The sequence below is a fragment of the Cynoglossus semilaevis genome, chromosome 5 (genome assembly GCF_000523025.1).
Source record: "Cynoglossus semilaevis isolate Cse_v1.0 chromosome 5, Cse_v1.0, whole genome shotgun sequence".
NCBI lineage: Eukaryota > Metazoa > Chordata > Actinopteri > Pleuronectiformes > Cynoglossidae > Cynoglossus > Cynoglossus semilaevis.
Window position 1 is genome coordinate 6630755 of NC_024311.1, and position 10905 is coordinate 6641659.

The window sequence follows — 10905 nt, forward strand, 5'->3', positions numbered from 1 at the left end:
TACCTCCACCTCCTCCAGTCTCCCCACCTCCACCTCCTCCAGTCTCCCCACCTCCACCTCCTCCAGTCCAACTACCTCCTCCAGTCCCCCCACCCCCTCCACCACTACTATTAGAACCACCAGCGCCCCCTGTGGCTCCGCTGCTCCCACTTCCCCCACTGCTGCCTCCTCCCCTCCCACCAAGCTCCTTTTCCAGGCGGTGCTGCAGATGGTCCATGTCCTCAGATGTGGTGCTGATCTTGCGTTCAGCATCGGCCAGGCGTTCCTGCAGGTCGTTGGCGGTGTTGCAGCAGCTACGTACCAGGTCCAGGCTCTGCTGGTACCGACTCTCGTTAAGCTGTTTCTCCAGAGCTTGGATCCTCTCCTGGTCCTGCTGCTGCTGATGACGCAAGTCCTCCACGCCGGCCTGGAAAAGACGAGGCAGCTGAATTAACAAGACAAGTCAGCAGGCGTGCGTGCGTGTGTGTGTGTGTGCGTGCGTGTGCGTTACCTGACAAGAGGAACAGGACAGTGAAACTCTTTTCTCCAGTTCTCTTAGAATCTCCTCTTTGAGGGTGTTCAGCCTCTTCTCACTAAAACCTCCTCCTCCTCCTCCTCCTCCTCCGCCTCCTGCTGATGAACCTCCCTCCAGGTCGTTGCCCTTTCCATTCACCAGGTGGTTGTTGATGCTCACCAGCGTTTTGTCGTGAGCCTGATTCAAACACAGACAATGCCATCATTGACATCATCATCATCATCATCATATGTTTACAGTTTACAGAACTCCTCCTGACAGTAGAGCCTCCTCTGTCATCGGCTATCTCACCTGTGTGCGGTTGTCCAGTTGGTCCAGTTTGGTCTGGATGCTGTGAATTGTCTCTTTAATCTCTGGCTGTGCTGCAATTGAGGGGTTTCTTCCTCCTCCTCCTTCTCCCCCTGCCCCCCCTCCTCTCCCTCCTCCTGCTGCTCTCTCCTGCTGGAACTGCTGGTGTAAATCCTGGAGGTTCCTGGTCAGGGTCCTGATCTTCTCCTCCAGCTGTCGTATCCTTTCACTCTCACCTTTTACAGACACAGATGTTTACACTTTTACTTCACGCTGCAGTTCAAGAGTCACCAGTAGGGGTCAGCATACACTACAGCCACTCTCACCACTCTGTCCAGGTAACGTGTTGCTGCCTCCTTGCCCATAATTGTGACCTTGACTGGAGCCATGACCCTGGTCTGGTCTGGGTTGCGGTCTGGTTGTGGACACCTGTCCTCCAGCTCCATCTGCTGGCCCAACACTGCAATCATCTCCGCTGTAACCTTGACAACATTTCCATTCCATTGCTGTCACCATCTTGTAAGCCACTTTGTAGCGTGGCCTCATGTAGGTACGGTAGCTGCAGAGACATGGGTCAAAGGTCAAAGAGGGTCAGTTTAAGTTATTATTTAAAAGTTTTATTGGGATCACCTGAAGATCTTAGACGACGTTATCGTAGCATTAATGTATTCCGTTTGTGGCTAATCTGAATAGCCTGTCACACGCCCCACATTTTGATCCTGAATGTTCAAACTAATAACTAATAAATAAGTTCTTTTGTGTTGACCGTGTTGTTCTAATACATTATGTTTTTGCTACAACTAAAAGTTCCTGTCTGTTTTCTAGCTGTTATTAAATCAAAACACATTCTGCCCTCAAATATCCAGAAATCAGCATTCTGTTTGTTACTACTAAAAGACTGTAGTTGTACTACAACAGCGTGTAGTACTTTAGAGTTTCTGTGTGGTTTTCAGCTGATCACAGTATCTCAGGATATGATCTCACAGCCACTTCTCTTATTTCCACTCTCCTTCAGTCCACCACAAATATGTTGGTGCGCGGCTCCTAGCCAATCAGAGGCTGAGAACACTGAGAGTGAAGTGTGATTGAATCCATGTGTGAGGCTGCAGCAGGTCAGCAGCAGCAGCAGCAGCAGCAGCAGCAGCAGCGCAGGGAGAACCTCTCCATGCACTCAGTCCGCAGGAGGCTGTGAATGTGGACACAGTAGGCCTGATGGTGGCGCCACAACCACAACCACAGCTAATATTCACACATAAGAGGAACTCAGTTCACCCCGGATTCAAACCAGAAACGTTTCTACTGCGAGGTCACAGGGTTTACCGCTGTAGAACTTTACCATATGTTCCAAACAGTACTAAAAAAACTTACATCAACAACAACTGGTACCAGACGCAGTACTGACCAAGGAATAGTTGTTGGTTCTGGTTAGACTTTTTGGATTGGGTCTTCTCTGAGCTAACTGTTAGCCTCCTCTGAGCTAACTGTTAGCCTCCTCTGAGCTAACTGTTAGCCTCTTACTAACAACCATTAACATAGCTTTACATTTCATAACTTTTCTCTTACTTTTAGCTTCCCTTTTTACTTGGCTTTTTGGTTTTAGAATTAGTTGAGTTGTGTGTGTGTGTTTGTGTGTGTGTACTGTCCAGCAGGTACTCACACCACCACCCTGCTGCACTGTCCACTCCCCCAGTGGCAGGGATGATAGTCAGGTTTCACATAGGTTTCCACTCCATCCTCCACCACACAGCTGACCGTCTTAGTGACCACGAACGCACACCAGTTCCTGATGGACAAAGAGAGAGAGAGAGAGAGACAGAGAGACAGAGAGAGAGAGAGAGAGAGAGACAGAGAGAGAGGGGGGGGGTAAACAGAATGAAACATCATAATTCTGCGTTAATCAGATTCACACACACGCCAGGTTTTATTTTGAAATGGCTGCAGCTGCCAAAATGAAAACATATGAAGAATCACACACACACACACACACGCTCACAGCACCATCATTGTTCATGTGTCAGTAGCATTGTGGGTAAAACCTCTCTCTGCTGATGTCACCAATGTTTCCCATTGGACTGAAATTAAATTTGTGTCAAGTTCATTTTCTGGAATCCAGAACAGCGACAAAACAAGAGCAGCAGCGAAATGCGACACACACACACACACACACACTGAAACACACACATGGGCAGTGTGTTTTCAGCTGATCAGCTCCCAGCTTACACTGGACTAATGGACCAGGATTGAAAATGGCCGCCGTGTGGAGCCCCTGATCTCAGTGCTGCTTTAGCATCAGCAGCAGCTGTAACGTCTAACCTCCAGCTGTGACCTCTGACCTCCAGCTGTGTCCTCTGACCTCCTGCCGCCTGCTAAGTGGAGGCCCATCATCCTTTCTGAGTGATGATGTCACTGCATCAAACAGGAAATGACTCATGTGGGTGTTTGTTGTAGTCTTTGGTGATGACATCACAGCTGCTGCTCTGCCAAAAGGAGGGGGCCGAGGCTGTGTGTGTGTGTGTGTGTGTGTGTGTGTGATTTACTGACTGTGTGTCTCAGCCCCCCTCTTGTTTGTCTTTTCACTTTGGGGAAGATGTTTCAAGTCATGAAACGTTAGACTGAACTGGAAACTAAAGTAAACTGTGAGTCTCTTAATAAACAGCATCCGAGTGAAAGCGTTTTTTCCCAGTCACTGAAGGCGTCTACTTCATAGTCCAGACACAGTTAGAACTGTTGTTGGTCCTGTTGATGGTATGTTTTTGGGTACAAAATAAAGAGATTTATCTGTGAAGAGTTAAATATGTACAACAGATTTTAGCTTTGAAAAATATAAATGCACAAAATTTTAAAAAAAGAAATAGAACAGGATGAAAATGAGAGAAATATTAGCTTCAAGAATCCAAAATGTAAAACGATGAATATCTGAAAAAGGTTCACAGAATTATCTAATTAGTTATACTGCTGCTGCCACTGTTACTGCAAAAAAAAGGAAAATTAAACTCAGAGACATTGCCAAAGATGGGCTGAAGGCTGAAGGACAGAATCAGTCATGACTAAATGGGAATTTAAAATCCTGAAACTTTCATGTGATTTCTTTAACATTAGAGATGAGGGCTGACATTTACGGAGCACCACCTACAGGCCAGAACACAGGGTTCCTCACTCAGTTAATGACAGTGATTGAGAGACAACTCTGCTTCAGATCAACCATAAATAACTTATAAACATTGGGTTTTTTTTAATTAAAGAGCCTGAATTTTGGACGTTCTTGTAAACACGGCCCTGCAGTTCCAAAAACAACACACTCAAAATATCATTACAAATGCTGGTAGCCATTAAACAGCCAAATTTTAAAGGCATCTAAACCTTAGTGGCATTTGACGGGATTGCCTTAAAACTTATTTTTGAAAAACAACACATCCATTCACAAGAGTGAAGCTAAATTAATTTTTTAGCATCACATGTGACATCATTCCTGTCATTCCAGTCCGACTCACACACCCTGGAATTCTCAGATTCCCTGCCGAGGCCGGAGAGAAGCTGATGGACAGAGGCAGGCAGGGCGACACCTCTGATTGGACGGAAGCTGACACACTGTCGTGTGTGTAACCATATGCATGTTGGGTAACGGGGCAAAAATCCAACAAACAAACAAAGATGTGTGCGGAGAGAAGTTTCTGTGACGCTTGAAAATCCAGTGTGAAAATGGATCAGTGATGGATTAACGCTGGGTCGCTGGGTTAGTTCAGTCCAAGATGTCAACAATAATTTGAATCAATTTAAATATTTAATTTCCTGTGTTCAGTGACAGCAACGGTGTTTAAAACTTTATAGTGAAGATTTCTAGCAAAGATTAAGAATGTTTGATGTTTGACAATAGTCCTTTCTACCAAAAGGGGGCGCTGCAGAAGGACCAGTCTCAAGTCTAACCTAAACCAAGTCCCTGACGATCTTTATTTTATTATCTTTACTCTAAAAACATTTCTTATTCTGGACCCGCAGGACCTCTAGTCTGGATCGGTTCCAGTCCAGAGAATCTGCGTCCACGGTGACAGAGACGTTTATTTGTTTCAGACGTAAACAGTAACTCTTCCTCCTCAGTGTGTGGGGAACTGCAGCAGATGACCAGTCTAGAGAACGGTGGGGAAACAAGGCTGCACTAGCTCATCAGAGGTGGAGGGGTGGGGTCGGGGGAACGGGCGGGGTCATGCATCCTGCTGTTGTTGACAGATGCTTCAACCGGACACTAAGCTTTACCTACGGATGTTCTCTTTTGGAAAAATTGACAATTTCCTAAAAGGAAGTAGAACCAACTTTTACCAATATTCTCTTCAAGTTTCCTTTGGTTGAATGAAAGCAAAATACTTCTTCATGAACCTACTACTTCAATCCAGTACTACTTGAAGTTTAGGTTAAAGGTTGAACTTTATTGCACTGGAGAAAATGACTGAAATGTTGTTGGCCACTGCCTACTGTAGCCAGTGCATGATTGTAAATACTCCTTCAGCCTGTAGGTGGAGTCGTCACAGCTTCTCGATCCATACCAACAAAACTAACAAAAACTGGGACATTTTTTAGGATGAAAAGTGACAACAAATATCAAATCAGAACAAGATTCAGCGCTAGTTTCGATCGAGTCGTCAACTGAAGCTGCAGGTTTTATCTCGGATAATCCACACAAACCAACAGCACGAACCGCTCCAGTCAGGAAGCTGCCTTCACGGTGGAATATTTAAAATAAATTACTGTGAACTTTCTCTTTGATATAAATTATAGACATTAGTGGTGCAACTCCCAGGAAGTACATCTGGGGTCAAAAGTCCAATCTGAGTAGTGAGCTTGATTTTTGATTCTTACATAATACTCCAGAAGACCACAGAACACAACCTGAAGAGTAGAATCTTTGTCTCCATGGTAACAGATACTGACCAATGACATCACAGTTCAGTGACCAGGTATCACTCAGTCACAAGTAAAACTATCAATAAAAACCCAAACATTTTTATATCAATTAATAACTATAACTAATACTGTGTCCCACATTTTATTGACTGGGACAGTCACCCTATATCACAGTGACGTCATCAACACTGAAATTGCCCTGCATCCTGCATCAGTCATCATTAATTAGCCCGCACTGCTCCTTCCCTACCTACTGAACTTCCTGTTCTTTCAAAATAAAACATCTGCTCCACGTCAAGGCCAACACTCAGTATCTCCAGTACAATTCCATCAACATATGTATCTGTAGTAGTAGTAGTACTGTCGTTCACGTGTACTGTCTTACCTCTGTCTGCTGGCCGCGCGCCCTGCGTGCGCGTGTCCGCCCGTGTACAGGCTGTAGGAGGGTCGCAGCGGGTACGTGTTTTTTGCGTGCCCGAAGCTCCAGAGCGCGAGCAGCAGTAGCAGGCGCGGCCACGCCGCCATCCCGCGGATTAATAAAGTTATTGATAAGAGAATCGAACAAAGTGATCGAGTCCTCAGCTGATGTTGAAAACTCTGACGTCCATCACACACCACACGTCTCCGCCAGTCCCAGTCCCAGTCCCAGTCCTACTGATGGTCCATTATTCGGACTCTGGTCCGACGCCCTCTCTCCTTCTGCTGGTCCGGCTCCAGTAATCCAGTTTGATCCCGGGACCTGATCCGGTTCCACACGGTTCTAGTTTGTTTCTCCAAACTTTTTTTCCTGGAAAACAAAGAAGTAGAAGAAAACGTTGCGACAGATTGAAGTAAAAGCAGCTGCTCCTCCTCTTCATCACCGCCCCCCCAAAACTGTCCCCGCCCCTCCCGGAGGAGAGAGTGAGACCTGGACCTGTCCACGCACCACGTCGGTGTGATCCACACTCAGACATCAGTATTTGTTGTACTTGGGTTATTAATATCTAAAGATCAGAAACGTTTCTAATGATTTTTTTTAAGCCAAAACATTTGAAGTTTCTAACTGCTAACTGTCCACAGAGGAAATGACTGGTTTTAGCAAATAGCTAACTGGACTGACTGCTAAAGCTAATGGAAACATATAACAAAACACTCACACTTTAATACACTTGTTAAAAAAGATAAAGGCAGTAAAGATGTCGTCACGGTTGTGTCGGCGATTTGTTCAATTAAAACACAACAACGCATTAACCATATTTTTCCGCAAAAGTGGCCTATAGGTGGTGTTAATTTTTAAAGGCACATCATTTCAGACATGTAGCAGTTACATCGCATGTTCAGTGTTGCAAATGTGAACTTCTCCCACGCAAAGAATTAGCGGAATGTTAGCGCCTCAACATGTAATATTTTCTTTATTTTTAAGATGCCGTCTATTTTACACATTTATCGGATAAAAACAGGAAAAACACTCGCCTGTGCGATTTAGCATAAGAAAGTAAACTACCGTTGTGTTCATGTGAAAATGGCTCCTCGTCTACTGTTGCCTCTTGTGGTCAGTTTGTGAAACTCTGTTCTCTGTTGCCTATATGGGGGATGGAGGGGCATTAGGAGGATAATAATAATTCTAGTTTTAAAACTGTTTACCTCATTGTGACAAAAGTGTTTTGTGAATTTAGGCGATACAAAAAAAAGGACTGATCTTGTGACTGAAGTCGCCCTGAAAATAAGATCAAGAAATGAGTCAGTGACGGAGGAAGAACTGGGACTTCTGTCTGTCTAGGTTTGGAGGATGTGTTATATCTTCTTCTCCTAAAATAAACCTGCAACACTCACACACACACTCACACACACACACACTCAGCGATAACACAGCCTTCCTGATAATAACACGCTGATTGTTCTGTGGGCGTGTTGGATTTATGTCACTGGAGCGGAGCGTTAAATCACTCCAACACTAAACTAAAGTGACAGGTGACATCATTTCATTTACAATGACATCATCATATCTGTGATTCTACTTCCTGTTCTTATCCAGAAGGTCAGGCAGGGATGTGGACGGACAACAGTGATAGGCCAGAGGAAAAAAAAGACGGAGAGATGAAAATGACTGGCTCAGAAAAAGACATATGGACAGACAAGGGGTGGGAGTGGGGGTGTTAGAGAAGAAACAGAAAGACAAAGAACAGGGACGGTCAGGGGGACAGACAAAATGACATGGACAGAGACAGTGTCTCTGTCCACTCAGAGAGAACCCTACAGTCCTAACTTTGTCTTCTAACAGTTTCAGTGGAAACACTGGGTTGAATCCAAATAAAGTGATTAGGAAACAGGTCTCTGTGGGGGACATGTCAGTCCACGCCCCGACCCCTCAGCGTGGGCGGGGACCAGACCACCCAGACGCCATCACTCACTCACACTAACCACTGTTTAGACTTTATGAGGCTGCTGTAGAATTAAAGGCAGAGACATTCCTGAGCTGGAGCCTCAGGTGGGAAAGATCTGGATCAGCACTCCACCAGGGGGCTCCAGGATGCTCACCTGCTGACTGGATACAGGACCCTCACCTGGATACAGGACCCTCACCTGGATACAGGACCCTGGAAATGACAAAAAACAATTCAACAACAACCAACACTAGAGAGTCTTAAAAAGTCTGTCCTATACCAGCACCCTGGAAATTACCAATAAGTACCAGCACATAGTACTGTGTGTACTGACACATAGTACTGAATACTACTGGGAAACCATCACCACTCATTGAATTCCATTGAATTTCTATTCAAATCACAGGAAAAAGAATTTGCAGTGACATCACAGACTCAACAACCAATAGATGAGCTCTGACAACACAGGAAACAGAAAACCATATATATTTATTATATTTATATTTAATATAATAATAAATATGACTAAAGAATCTCCCTGTGGCCTGTAAACAGTGACCTGCAGTGACCCCACAGTGACCTACAGTGACCCAGATCGTTGATGACAGCAGGTGTGAGCTGACAGTTTTCTGACGTACGTTTGAAAAGTTCCAGTTCCTGGAGGACGGTCACAGGAGTGGAGGCTGCCGGACGGCCGTGGACCAGTGGCTGCTGCGTCATCACCAGGTCGACACCAGTGTTGTTTTTTCTTCTTGGACTTGTGTGTGAGACAGGACGTGTTTGGCAAACGTCGTGTCTTCCGTTGGGGACGGCGGCCTTATGTTGATGTAAAACAGTGGAGACGCTGGTTAGACATCACAGACTCTGACACGTGTGAAGACAAACTCTGGTAATGACCATGTGTTCAACCTGTGCAGCTGGTCTGGGAACAGTAGAACAGCCACTCTGGGTTTATGGGCTGATTTGGGGTTCTGTGGTTCTGGGTTACTGTGGTTCTGTGGTTCTGCTCTGCAGCTGCTCTCCTCTCTCGGCTCATTCTCCCACAGCTGCTGTCTGTTGAGGTGAAGGGGGCGGAGCCAAGCTCTGCATCTCGGACGAATGGAAAATCAATCAACTGCTGCTCTGAACACACGGCAGGGACTGTGTGTGTGTGTGTGGAGAACACACACACACACACACACACACTGTCTCCTTCAGTTCATCTGTTTATTTTAACAACAGTTTCTCATGGAGACTCTGAGCATGTGTGGAGATTTCTTCTCATTCACACATCAACATCAACAACAACATCAACATCAACAACACATCCTGCTGCTGCTGCTGCTGCTGCTGTAACAGGATGCCGCAGGATGATCTCTTGGTTCTCACTTAGAAAGAAAAAAAGCAGCAGAGTGAGGTCACTGTGAAAATTCCTCATGTTTCCATTTGTTCATGGAAAGCCTGTCAGTCCACACAGAGGGAAAATAACACCTATGTGGGACAATTGTTTCTGTTTGGACAGTCTGTCACATGACTTATCCTGGGACTGTGCTCAGACTTAGACTGACGAAGGAAACGCCACCGTCGACGCTGCGACTGTATATAAAAGTCACTGCTGTGATCTAGTCGACACAGAGGGAAAAAACACCGTGGTTCTGTTCAGGTCCTCACCCCTCCCCCACCACTACCCCCCTTCCAGGGTTGGGATTTGGGGACTAGGTGGAACTGAACTCTAGGTCCTAATAGTGCAAACCAGAGACTAAAAATAAATGAAAACTATGTGTGATGTGCTGGTCCACACTGAGGAAAACCATGGTAATCATTACTGCTGGTACCTGGTACCTTTGTTCACTGATCATTAAACACTGCCCTCTTAGCCCACACTGAGGGAAAACCAAGGAGTTTAAAATCTGGAAAATCAAGGCTACGCTGGGGATGGCCGATAATATTGGCCGACATATCGGACACCTCTAGTCTACGACAGGGAAAAATTAACAATTTCACCTTCCACCAGCTCTAAAAATGACCTGTCAGTCAACACTGAGGGATAACTGCCACTGTTACCTGTAGTGACTGTTGTGACTGCATGGTTGCCCTGGGGCTGTGCCCCCCCCCCACCTCCCCCAGGTCACCTGTGCAGCCTGCAGCTCATCACCTGGCCGACAGTCATCAGGTTTAAACAGCCGCCGTAAACACCATGGAGGGCGCAGACGGTCAAGCAGTCATGGTGCACTGTAGCCCACGGGTTTGACTGCGTCTGTCCACCTGACAAAGACAAACAAAACACAGGAAGTGTTAGTGAAACCATGGGTACTCAAAAAAATAACTTCTATTTACACATTTCCCTTTTTATGTTGATAGAATACCAACAAAGTACCACATACCAATAAAGTACCACCAGAGTGACATCTACAGGTAAAGTACCCAGAAGTCAGGCTGTAATAAGAATGTTAGCAAAGTTAGCTTTGCCTAGCCTCGGTAAGAACTAACCTCTACAAATTTTCCAAATAAAACTCTCTTCTGCTGGAATGATACTAATGTGAGTAGTGCTAACATTAGTGGTGCTAACGCGCCTATGCTAGTGCACAGTAAAAACAAAGCTAATACCCTAAATGTTATCGTGCGATTGCATGTTCCGTAAACGACTTGTCTTTAACGACATGTTCATCTTACATTCAGCGGACAATTGGTATTAACTGAAAACGTTGCAACAATGTTCGCACATAATAGCCAATGTTTAGCCCCACCTACAGGCCAGGGTTGGGAGTTACATGCTCAGTGTCGATCGTCCTAGAATAATTACTGTTAATAAGTGAAGGAAACAGCACATTTCTCTTTTATAACACTGGTAGATGGTTCTTCTGC

At 45.4% G+C, this 10905-nt stretch overlaps 2 protein-coding genes across 2 annotated transcripts in view; both read right to left on the reverse strand.

Annotated features, from left to right (window-relative positions):
* LOC103378819 (EMILIN-1-like) overlaps nucleotides 1-7104 on the reverse strand; it is a gene marked incomplete at its 3' end in the record, with an annotated part of 15286 nt that extends 8182 nt beyond the window's left edge. The window contains exons 1-6 of the mRNA XM_025055855.1: nucleotides 6084-7104; nucleotides 2460-2585; nucleotides 1129-1361; nucleotides 806-1038; nucleotides 491-691; nucleotides 52-406 (exon numbers count right to left, since the gene is read on the reverse strand). Of these exons, the coding sequence (XP_024911623.1) occupies nucleotides 52-406; nucleotides 491-691; nucleotides 806-1038; nucleotides 1129-1361; nucleotides 2460-2585; nucleotides 6084-6223 (1288 nt within the window). The remainder of the gene's footprint in view (nucleotides 1-51; nucleotides 407-490; nucleotides 692-805; nucleotides 1039-1128; nucleotides 1362-2459; nucleotides 2586-6083) is intronic.
* A 1618-nt stretch (nucleotides 7105-8722) lies between these two features.
* The window catches only part of vps13c (vacuolar protein sorting 13 homolog C), a 38039-nt gene continuing 35856 nt past the window's right edge, over nucleotides 8723-10905 (reverse strand). Inside the window, exons 87-89 of the mRNA XM_025055691.1 lie at nucleotides 10173-10305; nucleotides 8971-9144; nucleotides 8723-8877 (exon numbers count right to left, since the gene is read on the reverse strand). The gene's annotated coding sequence lies outside the window, so the exon portion shown is untranslated. The remainder of the gene's footprint in view (nucleotides 8878-8970; nucleotides 9145-10172; nucleotides 10306-10905) is intronic.